Source organism: Trichogramma pretiosum, unplaced genomic scaffold (assembly GCF_000599845.2).
Source record: "Trichogramma pretiosum strain Unisexual culture from Peru unplaced genomic scaffold, Tpre_2.0 scaffold62, whole genome shotgun sequence".
Classification (NCBI taxonomy): Eukaryota; Metazoa; Arthropoda; class Insecta; order Hymenoptera; family Trichogrammatidae; genus Trichogramma; species Trichogramma pretiosum.
The window spans coordinates 578,966-603,840 of NW_019641674.1; the positions used below are offsets into that span (position 1 = coordinate 578,966).

Consider the following 24,875-nt stretch of genomic DNA (forward strand, 5'->3'; position numbering starts at 1 on the left):
CAATTTAAAATGAATGTTGAAATGTTTCTTAGTTACTTTAATATGCTCGGAAAAGCCTTGTAATGCGCAAATGAATAAATTATAGAGTGCAGTAGTCTATGTTTACAACAAATGAAAAAAGTGTATGAAATTTTATTCTCCTTAATTATGGAATATAATATTATTAACGAGATAAAACTTCGTGTTGGTCTGTAAATATTTATGTTTTTATATGTAATACATGAAAATCGAAAAAGAATCACTGCAAATACATGTGAGTATAGCATAGGTGAATGGATATGTATTCATAATTCGAATAATCTTTTACCGTAATTTAAGTAAAACCAAGCGTGCATGTAAGTATCAAAAAGTTAAATTAACCAATACATGCTGTATTTGTATCTGAATTTACCGCAGATACTTTTTTCGATACCCTTAAATCAATAATTGAAGAGGATATATAGTTCACATAGTTTGTAAGTGTATATATGTATGAAGAGTAAAGATACAAATTTCTTTCAGAAAGTTTGTTCGTGTTTTTTCTTATACACACAACGCGCCCTATTTTGTGGATTTATATATATTTTTTTTATTTTTTTTCTCTCTTTCTTATTTAAACTCCTTCTTCTTAGAAGGGCCTGCAGGAGGCTTAGAACCCGTGCGCAGGAAGAGATTACTACTACCCCTCTCCCTACTGTCTCGCATTTGCCCAGGCCTGAAGACTTGTGGGGCAAGGGAACTATTGATGACGAGAACAATCTTAAATAACATATGACAAAAAATCTTTTTCTTCATTAAAGTTAATTTTCATGAATAATCGTACACATATTTTTTCTATAAACATTTGATGTGTATTCTCTATAAATGAGGAAAAATTAATTCTTTTTAAATTTAGTTGACTGTTAAATTTTAGGCAGAACCAAATCAAAGTTGGTCACATATTTTACTGGATTTTAGGAAGGTGTCTTAATTCTTACGCAGATCTACGTAATGCACATTTTTGAGGTTTTTTTTTATAGATTTAACTTAACTTTTAGAATTTTAGAAGATAATGACTTTCCATGAAAAATAAAAATAAATTAAAATAATGCAATAAATTACAAATTATTAATAAAAACAACTTTTTAAGAATCAAAAATTCAACTTTCTAATGCTTCATACGGCAAGGTATCATTCGTACACATGAAACTTGTACACGAGTAAAATGTATCCAATATTTGTACACATAATCCAACTTTTTTTTTATTCAAATAATTCAAATAAATTCAAAAAATTCAAAAAAATAATCGTAATCGTAATTTTTTGAATGTAAAAAAAAGTTGGATTATGTGTACTAATTATATAATTATAATTATAATTGGACACATTTTACTTGTGTACAGAAATGCCCGTGTACAAGTTTCATGTGTACGAATGACACCTTGCCGCAATGACAGTGAACAACAGAAATGTATATCCATCTTTACAGAAAAAATCAACGACATTAAACTTTGTATTGCCCAGTATTAGATTTGATACCATAAAACTGTAATCAGTAAGGTAATTTAAAACAAATTTGAAGTCTAATAACTTGTTCTCTAAAATTAAAAGATAAAGCTTAGATTTGATATCATATATGCTGAACAGAGTATCTTTGACAAATTGAAAAATATATAATTCATGATAAAGAAGTACAACTAGCATATTATTTAATTTCACAGATAGAAAAGTTTAAAATTCAGTCAATATTGGTTTACCTAACTGTAGAAAATGTATTTTATACAGTCCATAAATGATATCTTCCAATTATTTTTCAAATTTTGGATTGCGTGTAAATATATTTTAATCGTCTTTTTTGCACTTCAAAATCAACAATGTGAAGAGAAAAGTTTTTTTTTCAAAATTGTTGATCATGAACGCACCGGCAATACTTATGAATTCAATTTGAAACCTCGAGCTTCTGAAGTTTTTCAAAATGTATCGGTTTGGGCATTGAATTCTACAGGAATATACTTCAAGGTAAATTGATCGTTATTATAACAACCTATATGAAATACTTACATACCAATACATTATACCTTCATGATAATTTGTGGGCCAAAATTATTTTTTAAATTGTCAATTAGGATCTGTTTGGGAATAAAGATGTTGTCTGCGAAGATATTGCTATGAGTGCTTCACTAATGCCAATACATGACTATAAGTATAAAAAAGGATGTGAGGCTGAATATTTTGTAAATAGAATTTTAATTTTAAGATACTTAATCATTGTATATTTCACGAGTTGTAACACTAATTGAAACTGTTGAAATAATATTTTAGGCAGGTATTTTTGGGCCATGGGAAGAACAACAATCAATAATACCGTATGAAATTTATAAATTTATATGGATAAATGAAGAAACTGAAATTTTAAGACTTCGACGTGACATATCAACATCAAAGCCACAAACCGAAATTTTGCATGTTTTAGAAACTTTGAAGCATGATGAAGGATTGCATGGTTACGGTAAAATGAAATAAATATCAATACTTATAATGATTATAAAAATGATTTCTTTATATTTCAAAGAGCAAGAAAAATTCATTTTCAAATCTTGTATATTTATTAAAAATCTTCAAAGAAAAAGCACATCAGATCTTATGCCAGATTTTATATCAGAATTTGCATACGATAATCAACATCAGAACTTACATAAGATCTGACTTCAGATCTAATGTCAAATCTGAAGTGACTGTAACACCTTTAATTATTTAAACAATAAGTTTATAAATAATTACAATTTAATAACAAATCTTAACAATAAAATTTATTGAATCAATTTAAATTCACTTGATAAAAAACCCAAATATTGGAGGAATTATTCTTAAAGATATTATCAATATGATTTTTAAAACATAACTTAATTTATTATTAAATTTTAACCATCAATAGATTTATTGTTTAAATAATTAGAAGCGATACAGTCTCTTCAGATCTGACATTATCGAATATCACATGCAAATTCTGATATAAGATTTGGTATAAGATCTGATATGCATTTACCAGAACTTATATCAGATCTGATATCAGTTCTAGAGTTAGATCTGATATACCATTTTCGCCTGGCTAAAATTGTGTATGACACTCGTATCGTATAAGGGATATTCTGACATAGATATCAAGATCCTGGCTGTGCTCGGGCCCTAAACTACCCTATGCCATAAAATCTTACTTATGGTGACCCTTGTATCGTATATCACTAATTAAAAATGTTGTTTTAATACATTTAAATAAAACTCTTACCAATGATAATAATTATTTATAAACACTTGTAAGTCAAATTATCTAAAAATCTGAATTTCATAATTTTTGATCAAACAAACGATTGATAAATAATAAAAGTAATTAATTGAAAACTCGAATTTAAGTCGAGATATGTTTGAGTTTTGGATCATGCAGCTTAAATTGGAGAGTTTATCGAATAACAGTATAGTCTAATTACACTCGTTGAACAAACCGATTGCTAAAAATATTAGAAGAAGAAATTCATATGTAATTTTAGTATAGTTTGATATTTTTTTTCAAGTTAAAAAAAGGACGAAAATTTCAAGAAATCATGAAAACTTATCTCTGACACCGGATAGGGAGTGGAAAAAATTGAATGTAAAAATATTAACTGTCGTAGACTATGCCTTGTTTAAGTGAGTATATGTGTTTATATTTATTATATTATTTTCGTCATCGGCTCATTTTTCCCATATAATTCAGAAAATTGCATGAAAACTTGGAATTCATTGATAAATACATGAATGTTTTCTGGTCTTCCGTGGAATTAAAATATCGGCAAATTCAGGAAATACAAATTAATATAAAAGTAACTGGTGTTATAGTTGTTGAAGTAAGTAACTTGAGAAAACAGTTATTACTTATAAAAAATAAAGTAAAAAAAAATAATTAAATAAATAAATAATTAATTAACACGTGGGGTTATAGGAAGAAAATGTTTTAAACTACACTGACAAACATAAATTCCGGTGGTTCATGAATTCTCTTGACATGGATGAGGCACTTAATAATTTCGGTGAAATAAAAGCTTACGTCGAAAAAACCAATATAACAGATTATAACATAATTGTAACATTAACAGGGTATGTAAAAAGGATAAAGTGAAGCTTTTGAAGATATAATGTGATAATTAAATGTAAAATTTCTAATGCCAATGTTAGGTTGCGTGGGATGGTGACAACTTCTGATCCCTTTTATTATTCTAATTTCGCTAATGTTCTTGGTAAGTAATATTATTTTTTACATAATTATTTTACATTACCAAAAATAAGTTTGTACTATCAAAAATAGGATACGCTTTTACGAAAGGTGTGTGTGATCCCAAAAATAATGGTGTTATTTGTGAAGATGATGGAAAGTTTGGCTCTCTTAGCGCTGTTGTGCACGAAATAGCTCATTCGTAAGACTAATTAAATTGTTTTAATTTTTAATAAACTTATCCATAATAAACACAAGTTAATTATTACAGATTAGGTCTTCGTCATGACGGAGATACTAGAATATTTGAAGACAATATTGATTACAGTTCATGCAAAACTTCTGACCCAGGTATTCATTATGCTATGGACACAAAAAATTTGCACTCATTCGATAAGTATATTTGGTCCAATTGTAGCAAGAAATATTTCGAATTTTTAAAAAGGTAATGCTAAACTAAATGCTTTCATCTACAATTTGGATTTACTATGGATCCATTAATAGATTTTTGATACTTTTTAGGGACGAAGAAATGGCTTGCATTGGAGAAAGATAAAAATGTTGAATGTTATAGAACGTTGTGGGTCCCGAACGAGTAGTATTTATTTATAATTCCAGTATTTATATGATCAGTATTTATATGATACAAAAGATACTGCACTATATAAATTTTTTAAACATCTATTTTCACATCATTTTTTACATAATTGAAATTCAAACTATACAATACATGAATGAAATTTAATACTATATCTATCTGCTATCAGTATAAATTACAATCGTTTTTTTATTTTTATAAACACCTATCACTCGTTAAAAATGTTATTAAAAACATTAATGATAATTCATAAAATACTGATTTATAATGTTTAACTTATAACTGAAAATACATATTACATAATATGGCAGTTTTTTACTTATACAAAAAATATTCAAGATTGGGTATTAGTAGGAGTAGTGGATTATAAGCGTCCCCGTGCCCCTACTGACATTAAAACTATGAATTAAAATTCTTTGAATAAAAAGTACTTTTAAACCTTTCGAATTTAAAACTATAAAACGCATGAAAACAACTATTTTCTATATGAACAAAGCATCGAAAGAGTGTATTGACAAATAACGATGTTCTTCAAAAGCGTATTATCAAAAGGTGAACTTGGATTCACGTGTTTTTCTTTTGACTCGTAGTCTTTGGATTTGGTTTATGACGAAAAATGTCATCGTTTTAATTGAAACTTAGAATTATGAAATGGAAAAGCAGAGATCTCGCTTCACTGTACAGGACACGTATTGAGGTGTATATTGTGAAGCTCCGACATATCAGTCCAATCGCGTCGCTCACCACCGATCATGATGTTGCGCATACATCCGTTGAAGTGGTCCCTCGTCAACGGGGTGCTCGCTTTTGGCGCTGAAACTGTCGTTTGAAAAATGTTATTGTCAGTCAGTTGAGATTTCATTTTTTATTATTTTAAATAATCTTTAAAGATAAACCAACCTGGCAAGCCACCAATGTACAAAGAACCAGTTATGGAAGTTGCCACGAATGGCGAATCAGTCTTGATCGGTAGGCCGTACTTCTCATCCAACTCATCGACTCTGAGGGTTAGTTCGCCGTCGTTGTAAACGGCTTGAATTTTATGCCACCTATTGTCGCATATGGTGTACGGATTAAGGAAGTTTTGTTCAACCTGCAGAACCTGGTTGTCACCGGTATCACTGGACATGACAACTTTTCCTTCGTGCAACTCTAATGATAAGGAGGGTGAACCTTCGGATCCGGATATGAACAAGAGAACTCCACTCAACTCAGATGTACGAATTTCCAATTGAAGCTCCAATATTACATCAAGTTTAAAGTTTTTTTCTGTCATCGAAATTGGGAGTAAGTGAATTTGTTAAAGACCTCTTACATTTCTTGAATTTTCAATTTTACTCACTGTAAACGGCGTAGGCCTCTTCGTGAAAGTAAGCACCACTTTCGACGTTGGGAAAACATTGGCCAACGTTGTAAGGTCGGCTAGTGGAACCAACCATGTCGTATACGTTTCCGTTGACTTTGAGACCTCGAATGCAACCTTTGAGAGTCTGAAGTTTGGCAACGACGCTATCCGGTAACGGTGTGCCGCTCTCTGGTATACCTCCGATGTACATGACGTTTGTTAAACCGATTTTCTTCGGCACTTTGATGGTCATCGGAGTTTGCGCGTCGACGATCATCGTCAATTTTCTACCTCCGTGTCCGATCGTCACGTGGTGCCAATTGCCATCGTTGAATGGCGTTTTGAATAGTATCTCTTTTTTTTGTTTGCTTTTAATGACCAATGATAATTGACCATCTCGAATGACGACGGCTAAATAGTTTTTCAGTCGAACGCCCTGGAACATGCAATATTATAAAGATCTAGCGCGGATGACTAGGAAAATATAAACAACTTCAAATAGCTAACCGGAGTGATGAATAGAAGACCGTCAGGATAGTAAGTTCGGAAATCGAATTCTATTTTTTTCTTTTGTAACCAAAAATCCTCAAAGTTCAGATACAGCTGGGTGTGGCTATTTGCTTTGTCGCCGAATTTCAATGCACCAGGTTCTAATGAATAATATGGGACTTTTCGGCAGCCTTCCGGTTGGGTCGATAATCCTCTAGCTAAAGAGGCCGATTGCGAATACATCGACGAATCTTTGCCCATTGTAGGACCGGGCCGACCAATAAATGCATGTTCAAACGATACAGCATCGCCGAAATTCAAAATTGAACTGTAATTATAAACAAGAAACATCGATTATTTGAGAATTTTAGTATTTTTAAAAAAGAGATGCCATTTTTTCAAATAATTTAAGACTCACTCGTCATTGTAAATAAAGTCTTTAATCGCGCCTTGTAGTGATGTTTTCGTAGAAATTTTCTTAGTACTCATAATCAATTGCGGCAAACCTCCGAAAAATAATCCACCTAATTTCGGAGCTCTCACTGCGTCTGGAATCGACAGTTTCTCACTCATTTGATAAGCATCATCGATTCTCAGCTCAATTTCTTTTCTTTTCTTATTCACAATGACAGTGTGATATTTGCCATCGTTAAATGTGCCATTCGATTGCAAAACAGCTTCACCTTTACCATTATTGACGCGTACCTCTAAATGACCGTCAATCACTGCAACGGAATAATAGTTGTCCTTCTGCAAGTAAAATTGATTCTTAAATTGGATTACATTTCTTGTGAAAATACCTGAGTAATAACTTACGATTAAAGTAGTATCTTGCTTTGGAATGCCAAAAAGTCGCTCTTCAGGTCCCTCAAAGGTCGATAGTAATAACACAGCGTAGTCTTGTAATGTCCTAAACGAAAAGCCTAGAGACGATGTCTTTTTTCGAAGATCTCTGCCCGCAAGTTCAACAAAACCGTTGCCATAAAAACCAACGATGGTCACAGGCTGAATGAATAATTCGAAAAAGATTTTAATTCATATTATAGAAATGGGTAATCAATTATTCAAAAAATAATGTCAAATGACTGCTTTAAATACCTTGTTAATTTTACAACCAGGTTCGACTCCATAGTATTGTTCGGCCATTGGATCGTAACCTTCTTGAACGAGAATATTGGATATGCAGCCTAAAAATGAAACTCGAGTCGGCAGGGTAAAATTGTCAACACGAAAGCTCGGTGGGACACCGCCTATGAAGAATTTGGCGTTCGACAAATCAGGTATGTCTTCCTGTCGCGGAGTTGGTTCTCCGATTTTCTTGTCACTTTCGCCGTTGACGCTAAAACTACACTTCTCCATACCCGTGCGTGGCTGATATTGCCGAAATGCGTCGACCTTCGTCCAATTGCCAGAATTATACTTCAACGAAGAAGTCATTTTCATCACGACACCACCGCCGTACGCAATCTGCAGTACGACGTGGCCCTCGCTTAGGAAAATCACAATGTGACTCTCCGGCTGAAAAAATATACAACAATTGTTAAGTCTACTTAGCTATGTCTATCTGAATATAATGAATACTAACGTTATCGAGATCGATCGCGAGGAAGAGCAAAGCATCTTCATCGTAACTTCTAAAACTGATGGATACGCCAAATGTGTATTTGTTGTAAGGCCCAGAGTTAACTCGACTTCTTACAGCATACCCTTTTCCATTAAAGCTATATGATACATCGCTAGACATGTATTCGACACTGAAAGTATAAGGTACGTTTGTATTAAATTGAGCTCGGGATAGAATTGAGCGTACGAGACTTGAAGCCCGATTATAACGGGTGGATCATTTTATTACCCTTCGGTGCAGGGCCGACACGCGTTATCGGGAGCATTACTCAGAAAATTCCAGAGCCCAATTGGCTTGCCATCCAAAATAACCTGATGAACGCAAGCTGGCAAACCGACAGGAGCTATGAGGCTAGCTGGTTTAAACTGCAGTTCGGGAAGGCCTCCGATCCAAATACGATCCAACGATGTGACGTCGAGGAGGCCGAATTCTGAGCTTGTCATGTTGACAACAGGAAGGTAATTATTGCTTCTCGATAGTTGTTTGCTGACGCTTAGCTTTCCAAGGTGCCTTATTCTATAACGACGCAAATGTGCCATAATCCAAAAATTGCGAGATTAATTTGTAAAAGGGTAGAGTTGTAACATATACCTTTCCGCTTCGATGCGGTACCACATGGTTTCGTCGGTTAGGCTTCCTGCGTTAAGAATTTGGGGATGAGTGACCACGCCAGTACCACCTCCGACGTTCCACACAAATCTTATTTTACGATCATACATTTCAATGGCCACGTAATCATCCTGAGTAATGAAAGATCAGTCATTAAAAGTTGATCATGATATTGAAAAACGAGTCAATTTTAAATGATTCTAAGTAAAATTACATTTATACTACTAGCTAGGTAAAACAGTAAACCTTCTCTTTGGCTTTCAGGTATGGCGAGAGTCATAACAATCGTCGTCGTCGATGATGGTTGCAAGTCCGCTGCCCGATAGGATCGCACGCATTTTTTACCTTCTGCTGATCTGATTGAAACTCGAATCTGAAATAATTTTTAACATTGTCAAAACGCGATTGTTCTAAAAATAATTAAAAAAAAAAATAATGATAATATTTTCATACCCCATCAGCGGTATTTCTGGCTTCTGCTATCTTATCTTTCAAAATTTGTAATTTTGTTGCTAGAGTACTATTCCACTTGTCAAATTTGCCTTGTCTCTTGTCTGAAGCTGATGTTAAGCTCGTTACTTTGGCATCTAACATCTTAATGGTACTCTGAGCTTCGGCAACTGTAAGAAAATAAAAAATAAGACTCTATTCCGAATTGCATTGCATTAGAAATAAACTAGGCCTACCCTTTTCACTAGCTAGGCTAATACTCGAATCGCCTTGACGTTTCAATTCAGCCAAACGTGGATTTAAATCGTCCACGATCCCCTGCTGATAATCTTTGACCAATCGTTTCGTTGCTGATATCAGATCGTCAGTTTTTTCATTTTCTAATAACAACAAGTTTACGGTTTCTGTCACTGGAAAATTTAAAATATAATTATTGAATAACACTTGATAAATTCAAAACATTCATCGCGTCAAAAATTTATCTTACATTTTTGACTGTTGCTTTGCAGTTCTCTAAGCTTTACATTGATATTATTATCGCTGTTTCCCATTGTATTCAAAGAATGCTTTAAATCTGCGACCGATTGTTTTTGATTATTTAAATTACTTCTTGCTTGAATTACAGGTAAAGTATGGTTTTTGGTTCGCTCTAATTGCTCGCTTGATCGGCGTCCGATTTCTAAAGCATTGTCCAATAAATTTGTATAATTTATTCCATCGGGGTAAATCTGAGTAAGGAACGTTTTAGATAAAATTGCAAAGTTTGTTAAAATATGTTCAGAAATTGAATAAAAAATCGAATACCTGAGCTTTAACTCCATCTAGAATTATGTTTGCATCTTGAGCATCGTTTCTGGCTGCAATCAAATCATTGACAATGTTTCTGTACGCTTGACTAGCCTTCAGGGGATTTGCAGCTTGAGCACGAGTAGCCAAAAATAAGCTGAAAAAATACGCAAAATAGAATTATTAGTTTTTCTTAAATCATTATCTAGTCATAGAAATAATTTTAACTTCTTGTACTAACCCAATGTACTGTTCAACATAGTCGGACAATTTTTGAGCGTGAGCCGTTGCTTCGATTACAAAGTCATTTTTATACTCATAATTTAATCGATATTGAATTTTTTCAATGATACTAAGATTTTTTGTAGCTTCTTCTAATTTTTCTTGCAGTTCTGGTATGATCTAAAAATAATTTCGTTTTACTTGAACGGTTACGATAGGTGCGAAACAATATTAAATTAAAACTCACTTGTAAATTATTTTCCGCATCAATTATGCACTTTAATCCCTGCTCAACATAATCTTGTCCTTCATCTAGTGATTGATTTAAATCTGAACTTACTTTTTCTACTTCAACTTTTTGAATTTGAAATACTCCATAAGTTTGATTTACTTCATTGTAATAAGAATCATACGTAAACATATCTTCCATTATAATTTCTAAAATTCTTTGAAAATCTTTTAATTTTGAATAATAATCATGTGCTTCTGATTTATACATGGTCACAGGTTCCATCGATAAGAGTATTTCATGTAGCATTTCGATGTGAACGGTGCACTCACTGTAAATACGGGTATTAGAAGTAACTTTCAATGAAGAAAATTGATTCTTAAGGGAACCTTCAACCCCCAAACTAAAAATTTTACATTTTGTTCAAAGGTTTATTTTCAATGAAAGGAAAAGCCATATCTGAATGAAATTTTTTACGCATACTTTACGGCTTAAATTGTATGAAACAACTTTTGTTGTCGATTTTTAGCGGTTTCTTGTCGTCTGCTACAACTGTTTTCTCTAAACAACGTTTTTCAAGTTGGCCTACATGATTAAAGAAAAATCATTAATTTCATCGTTCTGAAATTAACACAATACTCTTCTCATGTTTCTACTCGGTGTGAGGTAGAACGGTAAAAATCTACACAATATTTTTAAAGTTATAAACAATGTTCGAAAAAAAATTTCGATTCTCGAAAAAATGATGCCATTTTGTTATTTCTTAACTAATGTTTTTCATTCTAGTTCATTCTGAGCAATAACATGTCAGATTGTTATCTTGAAATTTCAGGACGATACAATTAACGTTTTTTTGTTATCGTGTCAGTCACGGTTTTTTTACGTTTTTTGAAAGTAATCGTAGCAGACGAGACTAGGTGACAAAAGTAAAAATTTTTTTATGAATATTGCAAGGTCGATGAAGTTTGTACAATAAATTTTATTAAGCTATATTGTTGTTTTATTCTATTGAAAAAACCTTTTCGAAAAAAATTTTTTTCCCTAATTTAGAAATGTAAGGTCCCCTTAAGAAAATTAATTTACAACGATTACCTTGTTATATTTTCAAATATCTTAGTTCGTTTAGGTATGTCAAGAAGCTTAATATCATTCAATATTTTGTGAGCCCTTTTTAAAGATTTACTAATTTCTAATTTATTGTTATCACTTCCATAATATGATAACTCTGTAATCGTATCTATAATAAAATTAACATTAAAATGAAATGTTCTTTTTAAAAAGTATCATTTTCTTTTTTCAATAAATAAACTTTTCTTACTGTTCAATTCGCGTTTTAAATGTTCAAATTCAATTTGCAAACTGTAAACATTATTTTGAAAATCGCCGCATTGTGAGTTGATTATTCTGGCATTATTGAGACTATTCATAGCCTGAATCAGAATAAAATGAAATTTTGAGTTAAAGCTACAAGAGCAAGTAATTGAGATTTAAGTTGGGTGAAAGAGTACTTACCGTTTTTAGCAATTGTTCGGATCGCACGGCGAAGGATCGGTAATGTTGCCAGGGTAGCTGTTCCAGTTGGTATTGGAAGTGTTTATTTTGCTGAATTTGTTGGAGCACGAGTGTGGCATTGTCGTCGATGTTGGCCAGTGCTTCCCACGGAGGCGTAATGTAACCGGCCTTGACGTGCGTCGTAGCATTCGCAAACTCGTACCTCATATCCTCCAATTCGTCGAGCAACAGACCAGTGCAATTGTCGTTGCAGGCTGAAAGTTTCGAATGAAGCAAAAACAGTGATAAAGAGAGAGAAAGAGAGAGAGAGAGAGAGAGACGACGACGTTGTAAAGCTAGCAATGAATAGGGCCGCTTACACATGCACTGCAGTCCCACGTAGACCTTGCGCTCCTCCTCGCACTGGGAGCAGTCCCGGCCGGTAGAGCCGGGTCTGCAGTTGCATTGTCCGGTTTCGGTGTCGCACTCGTCGCTGGCGCTTCCAGCGGCGTTGCAGCGACACGGTTCGCAGCTGCCGCCCGGTCTGCTGGGATAGCCAAAGTGCCCGTACGCGCACCGCTCGCACCTATTGCCCGCGTAGCCTGTCATTTTGCAAAAAAATAACGTTAGACTGCGCACGTGTCATTCAGAAAAAGCAGCGGCTACGTACCTGGCTTGCAAACGCAGACGACTTGGTTGTCAGCGCGCAAAATGCACGTGTTGGAAAACTTTTTATCTCGCTGGGGACACGGGCACGCGTGACATCCTCCATAATTTGGATCGCCAAAGTAGCTCTCGGCGCAGATCTCGCAGTTGCGACCAGCCGTATTGTCTCGACAGTTCTAGAAACACCCGCAATAATGCCGAGTTGAAAATTAAGCTACTTTTTCGCGTCTGATAAAGCGAGTCACAAAAATAGCCAACGGCTTTCATCGATATGAAAAGATCGATGGTGCGTACGCAGTTCTGAAAGTGCACGTTAAACAAAGTAGGCTTGGTACGCGCAAAAACAGATCAAATTACGAGCTTAATCGAGCGTAATGTCACCAGAGAGAACTCGTACGCTGACCTATGTTCTCTCAATTTACCAGGCCGTACGGCCCATTTGTGGCTTTCACTATTAAACGCAGCGAACGCTTGAAACTCATTGAATAGCTGTTAATTCGTTCACTTGCGATATCGAACGATTCAGCAACTATCGCGCACTTATCTCGCGAAATCATTGATGGCTAGAAAATGTTGAGAGCATCGAAAAGGAATACGTACAAGACAGTGTCCAGTTTCAATATCGCAGACGTCCGATCTGTTGTTGCAACGGCATTTTTTGGCACGACCAATGAGCTCGTTGTAGTCATTTCCTCGTATAGATGTGATGTTGAATTCCCTCCACCTGTAATAGCCAGAGCTTGGATCCTGACAGGAAGTCCCATTGTACTCGCTCGGGCACTCACAGTGCTCAACACTGCTCGCCACAGGTGCTGAGCGGATTCCAGAGAGACTAGCTATGTCTATCGAAGCTTCCATTAAACTGCTCCAAGTAAATATTTTGTCAAATTCATTGCATATAAAAACTTTGACGTACATTTTGTGTTTTAAATGGGAAACTTACGTTGCTCTAGGAAAATCGGTAAAATCTGAAGCTTTGACAAAAATGTGCTGGACATTTTGCAAGGCAACCATGAGTACTTGTCTAGTTACTTTTGTTTCGGGTCTACTTTTCAGTTGCCAAACTGATTCATCGAATCTATGGGAACAATTTTTTATGAGTTAATAATACATCTGATAAATTGATTTCTTCAATCTTAAATAGTATATTTTGTAACAAGTGCGCGAAGCAGTTGACTCAGCCAGGAGTTGTTTTCACCCGAGCGTAGCGAGGGTGCAAAGACTCCTGGGTGAGTCAACTTCCTCGCGGACTAGTTGCAAACGATATTTTTTAACTCTGCTTGCGAGAAACTAGGGTTTTCTGACGCTTTAAGGTTAGAAAGCCCGTGTTTCGCGCACGCAGTGTTAAAAATAAATTTTTCGTCGTACTTTACGAGGTAACAACTGTCGTTATAGGTGTTTGAGAGGTAATGTTCAAGAACGATCCCGTTGCCATGTAGTTGAACTTGAGGAAATTTATACCCTTCGCGTAATACATATCCGCCATCGGTAATCGTGGTGAATCGAAGATAACCACCGTAGGACGCGACCTGCATCGATAAAATTTTAGCATTATTCAGATCGAATTAGTTATAGGCTATTTCACTCTTGACTTACCTTATCGCCAAGAAAGGTACTTGGTAACTGCCAATAAACCGGATATTCTCGGTAAAAATTCATGGGTAATGTGACATCACCATCAGTACCAGGAACAACGTAAAGCGAGTTGGATTTATTCAATCCACTGTTGTAGTGCGGCAATACAATCGAAGAGTCATAATTTGAAATCTGTTTGCAAATAACATGCAATGAATAATTTTAGAGTGAAATATTGAAAAAATAGAATAGATAAGGTATGAAATTATGATCACCAAAACATCAAGATTAAGAAAGGAAAAGTAATCAAGTTTGAATGAAATTTTGACAGTTACTAATACTATTGCAGGTTTGATATTTGATAAATCCATAATAAAAAGCGTACAACGAAATGGAAAAAAATTGCTTTGATAGAGTATTGTTTGATCAACATTTGCTTACAACAACTTCATTAACGGTATCGTTGACATAAAGTACTCGTGGTCGAGGTAATCGTTTTTGTCCCCAGCTTAGCTCAGCTTGTCGACAAGTGTTCGATCGACCAAAACAGAAGCACTCTGTGCATCCCCTGGAATTGTTCTGAGATAGACCAAACGTGCCTTTGACACATTCATTGCATTTGCGACCTTTGACGTTTTCCTAAACGAAATGAAAAAATTCAAACATAATTTGGTAAAAATTGCACATAAATCAGCACTTTGGTTATTAAGAAAAGTTGAATTTACTTTACAAGGGCACTGGCCAGAAGCGTCGCATTGTCCGAGGGATCCATCGGGGTCACAATTGCAAGGTTTGCAGCGGGGATAATCGTAATAGCCCGGAGCGCACTGTTTACACTGGCGGCTGGCAAAGCCCTCGCGGCACGGGCACTGACCGTCGATCTGACTGCAGTGCAACTTGATCGAGCCAGCTGTGCTGCAGGCGCAGGCTTGACAGCCGATTCCCGGACGCAAGCCGAAGCTTCCTGGCCGACACCGATCGCACTGCTCGCCTAGACTCAGAGCTGGGCAGGTGCATCGGCCGTTCAACGGATTACAGATGTGCCCGGGACGATTGCACGGTTCGCAAGCTTGGCACCCAACATGGGAAAATCCATAATGTCCAGGTAGACAGACGTCGCATCTCGAGCCTCCGACTCCGGGTTTGCAATGACATTGACCGGTGACTTCGTGGCAAGATTCATTGTAAGCGCCAACCGGATCACAGCCGCAGGCTTGACAGCCCATTCCCATCACGAGGCCCCAATGATCTGCCTATAACAGAATCATTCCCAAAGGCTATTACTAATGAACTCAGAACACCAATGTCATATTTAACATTTTTTTTTAAACTGCTTCAATAATTAATGAATCTACATATTTTATTACACATGTTATATATTAATAATAATGTGCCAGCTAACGTTTATCTACACAAATAAGAATATACGAGACAAGTTTTACTTGATATAAAAATAAAATTAAAAGATTCGATCTAGACTCCGTTTTATAACACGATATTCAAGAGAGGAGCGTAAGCATATTTGAAAAAAATCATATTTATATTTCATAACATAAATCGATCAATTTTACTACATTTTTCGAAAGATTCAGACTTTTTCAATACAAAACTGATATGACATATTTGATTTGGTTAAAGTTTTAGTATAATAATGATAAATTACCAAGCATCGATCGCATTGCCTTCCAATTACGTTAGGTTTACATGAGCATTGACCAGTGACGATATCACATGATGGTGAAAATGATCCCAAATTATCACATGCACATGCTGTAACAAACGGAATAATTAAATTAATTTGGTGATTTGTAGTATATTAACCTATTAATAACCAAAAAAACCAATGTTTTCGCTTTATATCTACGCGTTTTTTTTCATGTTGACGAATTTCATGAAAACTGTACCTACCTATTGTCATGAAAATGAGATTGGAAGCAAAAAAAATTTAAGACCCAGGATAGAATCAAGAATGGATGCTTGAAAAAAAGTCATGGCTGATAAAACAATTAAAAAAGTGAAAATTTGCGCATAAAAATGATTTCGGCATTTTTTTCCGCAAAATTACCATAAAAAATTCATAATACTAATACGATCAGGGTTATTATGACGCGGTGAATAATTAATGAGAAAAATAGAATGTTTCAAGAGCTGCAAAGAAAACTAACTCACTTAGTTTAAAAAGGCAAAAAACTCTGATACTTTTTATGTAAGTTCAAGTGGATTAATCATACGTCAAAGCTTCAAAAATTAGAGAAAAACTTAGTTTTATAAACTTTATTTTGCAAAAATAATGTTAAAAATAACGATAAATAGTACCATTAGATACAGCGAACTCAAAAATTGTGGATATGGTACATTATTATTTTTATCCTAACATTTTCATAATTGTTGAAAATAGCGATGAAGCTGGTATATTCAAGCCATGTACTCATGACATAAATGAGTTATTAGATAAATAATCAATTATTTAAGGAAACCCGTTTTATCAAAATATTGTTATATATATAATACATAAAGCATAAACGATACGAGATTATTTCTGTTCTAGTGAAAATATGCGAGGTTCATAACTCGGAAGATAAAACCAATCGTTATAGGCTGTCGGGTATGACGATAAAGTTCATGCCTTTATCTACTCGCTCTTTAAACGTCTAGTATGCGTCCAAACTATCATCGTTTCGATTGGGTGATTATTCATATTCACTATTTTCGCCGAAGCTGCACTCAAGGATTTCTTCACGCGCTTACTATGTTGAGTATGATATATCATTAAAGGTATATATGTCATTTATGTGGGCATAACGAAGCTAGGCCAGAAGTTAAACGTCAAAACATTTTTCTCTGTCTATAGATACAGATTACTTGCCAATACTTCAACGCTTCTAAATTGTGGCTAAAGTTGATTACTGAATTCTTTTAAAAAAAGTCGCTTAATTGGATGCATAATCGATAGATTTCTATGTATTATATAAAATTCATCTGAATTAACCAGCTGCCTGAATATCATCGAAGTATTTATTCTGACGAATAAAAATATTCTAAACTTCGGCTGAAAGCATTATCTTATATTTGATTAAATTCCGAAAAATTTCAATTTTCTTTAAATTCAAAAAATTCATATGAATGGATTAGGTACTTTGTAAGTATCGTTAATAACACAATAAAAAGTAAAATGCAATTGGATTCTTCGGTTCAAACCTTACCTTTTTTTTAAATAGGGCGATTCTCGATGGGGTCTTTAGAATATTATACAGGACTGATTTCGCTTTTACTGTGTTTTTACAAATTTAGAGACTTTCCAATAAAATTCTATATTCTCGAAAGATTATTGCAACCGCAGTATAGAATTATTTCAGCACATAAATCGTGGCGCCATTACAGCTAATTCGCTTTCTTAATTTGCATTTAACTTGATTCTAAAGTAATATGAATTAACGCAAGTGTCGTAAATAAATATTACGATATGATCGCGGTGATAGAGATAACGTTTTTTTACCTTTAGTAAGCTTTTTTTTATCAATGCTCCATTTTATAATGGCGTGAACGAGTTTTTTTGTTAAATCCTATATATTACTCGTTGAAATTTCAACGGAACGTTTTTGCTTCCCCAATATTTCCGAAATCGATTTCTAAAAAAAAAAAAAAAAAATATATATTATATATATGTAACATATATATATACATATGTATACATATATATACATATGTATATTATATATATATATATATATCCAAAAAAATGGTCGTTTTTTACGATTTCGCACGTTTTAAGCCTTTTTTTACATTTTTTACACATTCTTCTTTTGTGGCGTGCACCAAGTGCCCGTTCTGGCCCCTGTTGAAACTTCTTCGGGGAATTTTTTTGTTCTCGTGTTCTCGCGGATGAGTTTGTGGTGGAGAACTTGAACGCGTCGACCTGGTGCACCGAGTCCCCGTTCTGGCCCCTGTTGAAACTTCTTCGGGGAATTTTTTTGTTCTCGTGTTCTCGCGGATGAGTTTGTGGTGGAGAACTTGAACGCGTCGACCTGGTGCACCGAGTCCCCGTTCTGGCCCCTGTTGAAACTTCTTCGGGGAATTTTTTTGTTCTCGTGTTCTCGCGGATGAGTTTGTGGTGGAGAACTTGAACGCGTCGACCTGGTGCACCGAGTCCCCGTTCTGGCCCCTGTTGAAACTTCTTCGGGGAATTTTTTTGTTCTCGTGTTCTCGCGGATGAGTTTGTGGTGGAGAACTTGAACGCGTCGACCTGGTGCACCGAGTCCCCGTTCTGGCCCCTGTTGAAACTTCTTCGGGGAATTTTTTTGTTCTCCTGTTCTCGCGGATGAGTTTGTGGTGGAGAACTTGAACGCGTCGACCTGGTGCACCGAGTCCCCGTTCTGGCCCCTGTTGAAACTTCTTCGGGGAATTTTTTTGTTCTCCTGTTCTCGCGGATGAGTTTGTGGTGGAGATCTTGAACGCGTCGACCTGGTGCACCGAGTCCCCGTTCTGGCCCCTGTTGAAACTTCTTCGGGGAATTTTTTTGTTCTCCTGTTCTCGCGGATGAGTTTGTGGTGGAGATCTTGAACGCGTCGACCTGGTGCACCGAGTCCCCGTTCTGGCACCTGTTGAAACTTCTTCGGGGAATTTTTTTGTTCTCCTGTTCTCGCGGATGAGTTTGTGGTGGAGATCTTGAACGCGTCGACCTGGTGCACCGAGTCCCCGTTCTGGCACCTGTTGAAACTTCTTCGGGGAATTTTTTGGTTCTCCTGTTCTCGCGGATGAGTTTGTGGCGAAGAACTTGAACTTTCTTTTATTTGTTGATTCTAATAAAAATTCATTAATCCCATATTCGAAAACAATATATCAAACTAGACTTTCGACCAAGAAAAAAATGTACATTTGAAAATTATTATTTATCTTAAAGTAATGTAAAAGAAAAAGATATTAATGTTTATGAATTAAAAGCAGACAAGTTAGTTATTTAAGTATATAATTACAGATAAGTCAAGTGAACGGGTACAATGATCTTTAGTATTTGTCTGTATTCTGTGAAAGATTTTCATCGCTAAAATGAAAATTAAAAAATTCATAATAAAAAAAGAATCGAAAATTAAAGTATAAAGATTGTTGTTCTCAGGCCATGGAAATTTTTTATCAGAAACCTTTATTATGTCGACTATAGCGTAAACGATTGCTTTCTTTAAGGAAACACACCTGTGTTTATGCCTATAAATGCAAAAGCATGAAAATTAAGGATTAATATTAAAATTTTTTGTTTCGGAAGATAAAATATGTTTTTGCAGGTTTTTGTACAACAAAAAATATGTCTGTGGATCCTATTATTATTAAAATTCATCCAGGATACATATATATTGACTTGTAATTTTTAAGTCCTTGTCAAGATGATTTTGATAATATTTAATCAATATTTAATCAATGATCCTTTAGGTCTCAAAATTTTTATAATTAAATTCTTTTCCACTCAAGTGTAGCAGATTTTTTATTTAGTTATTTTTTAAATCTACTAATCTCCAAATTTCTCATAGACCTATTTCGACGTACAAATTAATGCCCTTTTAGAAAGTCACTGTACTATATTTAAGACGAGAAGGAGAGATGATGTTTCGTTAAGTTAAATCTATCAAGTTCTTGGGTTATTTTGTATTCAATGAATCATGACCAATTACATAATATATCGATAAACATGATTCTATTATATTCTATTATGTTTCAACATCTAAATTTGTTCAAAATTTAAATATTTCATAAATATGTCTTATAATATTCTTACTCCTCCAATATTTCTTACAATTTCTTTGAAACAATCTGAGACCGAGCGAGCGTTAGCGAGCGAGGAACGCCGCTAGTTACGTATAACAACTTGATCAATTAGTTTTAAATTGTACATAGATACTCGTATTGAATTCAATCGTGCTCTTGTGTATAAAACAAATGCAAACTGCATTGCAAAATGTTTCATAAGATTTTTATTCAAGCCTCATATCAGATTTCTGCTTCACATGTGCTATTAAGATTTTTTTTAAATGGGCAATTGATTTAATAAGAAAAAAGTTTGATTGAAAAAACGAAATTAAAAACAGAATACGAATTTGAATTCTTTAAAAAGTAAAAAGGTAGAACGTATAAAGAAACGTAATTTGAAATTTACACATAAAGAATTAGCGATACGCATTACAACCTTTCCACTTGAGTGAGTTTCAAAATTGTAACGCATATTAATTCACTTACAGTTATATCTTTAATGCTCTTAGCTCAGCAATGTTCTCAAGTTAGATAAGTACCGGAAATCGTGATCGGGTTTTCTCTGGTCGGTGCTGATTTTACCTATTTTACTGCTAACTATTCAGTAAAATTATTTATCTTATATAATAAAATAAATTTATTTAGGACTGCAGCTTTGTGAAGTTATCTTTATGAATTTAATTGACAATGAAGTTGTAAATGGCCGTTTCGCAAACCTCAACTTTTTTATAAGTATATAAAAAAATAAAATAATATATCTCCAATTGTTTCGCTCGTACTTACATTAGAAATTCCAAAATATAATTCTAGGCATTTGTATCTCAAAATTTATCATTTTCTAATGGTGTTGAAAAGAATATCTTTCATTGAATGGAATTTTTCAAAAAATAGGCGGTTTGACACCATCTTTATTGTTGATATGTTTCCGTGACATTTATCCAGAAGGCGTAATGATTTTATCACTTTTCAAAAATGTGTGGAAATTACGACAAAAGGATAGCAATGCTTGTTTCTTTTGAGCCATATAAACCGGAAATCTAGGATTTAAGGTAAATGGACCACTGAGTGATTATAGTTAGGCCTGTTACACCTGTGTTAAATCCAGTAAATTAAAAATCATGTTATCATAAGTCTTTTGACATCAGAAAATATGACTAGTACTTATTATTTAAAATAGTTCAGACTTCATCTACAATGACTCAAGTCTTGCATCGCATGAATCTAAACGCAATTTTTTACCAATTTGGACCTTTTTGGGTTTAAAATTTTTGTTATATCTTTTTTCCCATTAAAGTGTAATAGTATAATTTCAAGAAAAGGCTAGAAAATTGTTTCGCATACTAAAGTAACAAAAATTTCCAAAGATAGATTTTTTTAAACCTTATTGCTAGTTTTTGAGATTGTTAGATTAAATAAATAATTCAATGAAATTATTTAAAAATTGTATTCAGATTCAAGCGACAAAGGATTTTGGAATCATAAGTCATTATAATGAACTAATTTGAACTAGTGAACTAATCCTAAAATAATTTAAGGTACTAGAGACATATTTTCTGGTGTAAAAAGACTTGTAAAAACATGATTTTTCGACAAGTTAATTATAAAATAAAAGTATATTTAACTTATTTAAAAAAAGCCAAGTTGAAAAAGACAGAAGAGGGTGCCCGGAGCGCGCTGAAAGTCGGGCTAGTATAGTGTATTTATCAACATAGACTTTTGTTCGCGAAATTTTCTCAACATAGACTTTGCTGCTCATAATACTTCACATTTAAAAAGCATTTAGAAAATAGCACTTAACAAATTTTTTGTGAAGTTCACGTGCAGATACGTTGGAGCAGAAATGAAGATGTTCAAGAACTGTCGTATAGGGTCTAGAGAGTTGCAAGCGAACAACAGCGATCAAAAGGAAGCAATAATTTGACCAATTGTTTGAAAGTTGGTCGAGCGCACTGCAACGGTACGAGGTATCGGTGATGTGGCCGATTTCTTAAGTCATCGTATTACTACGGTTCGCACTCACATAATTTTCTTGAGAGAGCGAATCAGTCTCTGGGCATCCGCAGACAGTAGAGTCGCGACCGAGTCCTCAATCATCGAGCCAGGCGTTGTCGAGCGAGCCTCTAGTGCTCCTCGAATGAAGAAAATAAATGGAGGAAGAAGAATCACCCAAGTGAGCTCGAGCTACAGAATCGAGCGAGTGCAGAGCTCTGGACTGCAGTCGCTGGATCGGGCGCGCGAATACGAGCCACCTCTGAACTCGGCACGTATACGTGTTGGCATCTGCCATGCCGTCTGCATAACATAACTTAACGAGTACGTAAGATCCCAGATTTTTTCGTCTTCTTTTTTTATCGCCGCACGATCAATCTTATCCTGCGGGCGTTGATTGTTGCAACGCGTGTATGATAGTATGATATAACCCCCGCACTGCATTGTAATATACCTTTGGTACGTATGTATAACTTAGTCGAGATTACAGCTGCTCGATAAGGTTGAAACTGTCATTCCACGAAGCAGAAGCGATCAAGAAGACTCGATTGTATTTTATTGCTGTGTACACAATATACTGCTTCAGGCATTATGAGAGGCAAAATTGATTTTGACACTCGCGATGTGAGATCGAAGTCTAGGTATTGTGCTCAGCGGAACAGCGAGGGAGGAGTTTTATGAAGGGCAGAGACGGATATTGTGCGGGTGCGAGACTTCCGATCGAAATCTGATTAGAATCATTTGCTGCCGAGCGAGCTCGCGCCTGCTTTATGCACGTTCGGTATTACCTATCTGCAATTTGTGCGTACAAGAAACAAAAATATTTATTTTACCAATGCGTTTTATAATATTTTGTCTGAGTTCCACAAGCGTTGCAAAATGAGCGACTTCCTCGATTCAAACCCAACACTGCCGAAATGCAATGCACATAAGAATAGAAATTACACGACAAACGTTTTATGACAAAGCTTATCGATGCAATAATTCGTGCTTTTTTCCTTGACAAAAAACGGTTGTACACGTTCAAATAGAATGTAATTTCGTGATTCGCACCTGTTGTGAAAAAGATATTATCGACGAACAAGCAATTTTTTCTTTCAAACGTTGTCAACACGCATCCAAATAAGATGAACGAGCTAACATTCGCATACTTTTTAACTTTTTTGTTGTATCGAGCCATACCTTTTGAATATGTTGTGAGTACGCGTGTGATTATTCTCATGAAAAAACTTGAATTATTATTTTATTTCAATTGTATCAAGTGCGCAGAGTTGGAGCTGAATGAAGTTGAGCCATATCCTTTTAAATTTACCGATGACTTTGGTATGTCTTACGATGTACTCTTGGTTCCGCGGGACTCACACGTATTTGAGAACGTTTCATTTTGGACTTTGAATTCTTCAGGAATATTCCAAAGGGTAAACTTTCCATTTAATTGTTCAGTCGAATTCCTACGAGGATGTCACAGTTACGAAATTGTTAATGAAACAGCGAATCGAATAGGGTTTGCTTGGAAAGGAAAATGTCATCTGTGAAGACATCAACATGGAGGCCTCGTTAATACCGATTCACGATTCTCAATACCACGGCGGTTGCAACGCTACACACTTTGTAATTTTTATCAAATTTCTTAAAACAATAATTTTTTATTAGGATAATTACATTTGATATCTTTAGTCAGGTGTATTTGGGCCATGGGTAAGTCAGCAAATTGTAGCCGCTATAGAAAGGTATAAACAGGATCTGCCTAACAGTAGGTCCCGTCGAAGTTTACCAGAAACTGAGATAGTACAAACGCTCACAAGTATTATACAAACCAACAATAATTTTGGATATAGTAAGCATTACAATTGATTTTTGAGCTCGGACTTGTTTAATGTATAAAAATAATTTCTTATTGCAGAATACGCATTGAAGGATATTGAAAATGCCAGACTTGCAAATAATTCATCCGTTCATTGGGAAAGATTGGATGTAAAAATTTTAGTAGTAATTGATTACGCACTTTACAGGTTTGTCGTATTTTCAATAAATATGTGGTGCTAAATTTTGATGATGTGTTATGAAATTGTATATTTGATTAAAGTTTGCTGTACAAGGATCATAAGTACATCGATAAATACATGAACGTGTTTTGGTCAAACGTAGAAATCAAATATAGAAAAATTACTGAAATTCCCATCAAATTAAAAGTAATTGGAGTCATAGCGGTCGAAGTAAGTATTAACTTTCAAACTTCTACTAACTTCATTCATGTAAAGTTAAAACAAGCAATTTTTTAGGAACATATGGTTTTATCTTACACTGATCTAACAAAATACAAAAATATTGAAAACTCCATTGATATAGACAGAGCTCTTGACAATTTTGGGGAAATAAAAAAATATTTGAATGAGACGGATTTGGACTACAATCTAATCATCACTTTGACTGGGTAAAAGTATAAAATTTCATTTCGACTATTATATGAATTGAAACCAATAAAAAGTACTTTGAATGTTTATTTTGTTTCTCAGATCTTTAGGATTGGGGTCAGAATCTGCTAATTCTGATGCATACACGAGAGTAAACGGTAACGTGTATTCAATCTTATGAAAGCCACATAATAGTTATTCTTCCATTTGTTAAGTTTAGGAATCACTTGGAGAAAAGGTATATGCAATTCCTCGGAAAATGGAGTAATAGTAGAAGATGACGGAAATTTTTTTGGAATAAGCAATGCGATACATGAAATAGCACATTCGTCAGTAATGACTTTGATTTTAGATTTATCAAACGTTTGTTAATTTTTTTTTTCAATTCAAGGTTAGGAGTAAGACATGACGGGTTTGAAGGTAAGACCGAAGAAGAAATTGATTA

The 24,875-nt window shown here is 34.6% G+C and overlaps 2 protein-coding genes across 2 annotated transcripts in view; one reads left to right on the plus strand and one right to left on the minus strand.

Annotated features, from left to right (window-relative positions):
- Positions 1-3,746: 3,746 nt before the first annotated feature.
- On the plus strand, positions 3,747-4,760 carry LOC106649561 (venom metalloproteinase 3-like). The gene is made up of 6 exons (XM_014367425.1): positions 3,747-3,839; positions 3,935-4,089; positions 4,168-4,229; positions 4,298-4,406; positions 4,476-4,649; positions 4,727-4,760. Exons 1-6 carry the CDS (start codon positions 3,747-3,749, stop codon positions 4,758-4,760), a joined length of 627 nt encoding a protein of 208 aa, XP_014222911.1.
- Positions 4,761-4,991: 231 nt separating this feature from the next.
- LOC106649151 (laminin subunit alpha-1) overlaps positions 4,992-24,875 on the minus strand; it is a 62,368-nt gene continuing 42,484 nt past the window's right edge. The window contains exons 14-42 of the mRNA XM_014366431.2: positions 15,952-16,058; positions 15,014-15,541; positions 14,730-14,927; positions 14,310-14,480; positions 14,082-14,242; positions 13,657-13,791; positions 13,314-13,575; positions 12,718-12,889; positions 12,428-12,649; positions 12,069-12,322; positions 11,875-11,986; positions 11,649-11,793; positions 10,575-10,887; positions 10,347-10,507; positions 10,124-10,262; positions 9,807-10,047; positions 9,556-9,729; positions 9,323-9,489; positions 9,084-9,242; positions 8,852-9,000; positions 8,489-8,776; positions 8,222-8,390; positions 7,735-8,154; positions 7,453-7,641; positions 7,055-7,386; positions 6,655-6,964; positions 6,145-6,583; positions 5,703-6,071; positions 4,992-5,621 (exon numbers count right to left, since the gene is read on the minus strand). Of these exons, the coding sequence (XP_014221917.2) occupies positions 5,476-5,621; positions 5,703-6,071; positions 6,145-6,583; positions 6,655-6,964; positions 7,055-7,386; positions 7,453-7,641; positions 7,735-8,154; positions 8,222-8,390; positions 8,489-8,776; positions 8,852-9,000; positions 9,084-9,242; positions 9,323-9,489; positions 9,556-9,729; positions 9,807-10,047; positions 10,124-10,262; positions 10,347-10,507; positions 10,575-10,887; positions 11,649-11,793; positions 11,875-11,986; positions 12,069-12,322; positions 12,428-12,649; positions 12,718-12,889; positions 13,314-13,575; positions 13,657-13,791; positions 14,082-14,242; positions 14,310-14,480; positions 14,730-14,927; positions 15,014-15,541; positions 15,952-16,058 (6,632 nt within the window). The 3' untranslated portion in view covers positions 4,992-5,475. The remainder of the gene's footprint in view (positions 5,622-5,702; positions 6,072-6,144; positions 6,584-6,654; positions 6,965-7,054; positions 7,387-7,452; positions 7,642-7,734; positions 8,155-8,221; positions 8,391-8,488; positions 8,777-8,851; positions 9,001-9,083; positions 9,243-9,322; positions 9,490-9,555; positions 9,730-9,806; positions 10,048-10,123; positions 10,263-10,346; positions 10,508-10,574; positions 10,888-11,648; positions 11,794-11,874; positions 11,987-12,068; positions 12,323-12,427; positions 12,650-12,717; positions 12,890-13,313; positions 13,576-13,656; positions 13,792-14,081; positions 14,243-14,309; positions 14,481-14,729; positions 14,928-15,013; positions 15,542-15,951; positions 16,059-24,875) is intronic.

Bases quoted from the DNA above. Each gene is read 5' to 3' on its own strand.
- LOC106649561 (XM_014367425.1), top strand. From the start codon at position 3,747: ATGAATGTTTTCTGGTCTTCCGTGGAATTAAAATATCGGCAAATTCAG. The intron at 3,840-3,934 runs GTAAGTAACTTG...GTGGGGTTATAG, and splicing joins CTGGTGTTATAGTTGTTGAA to GAAGAAAATGTTTTAAACTA. The intron at 4,407-4,475 runs GTAAGACTAATT...TAATTATTACAG, and splicing joins GTGCACGAAATAGCTCATTC to ATTAGGTCTTCGTCATGACG.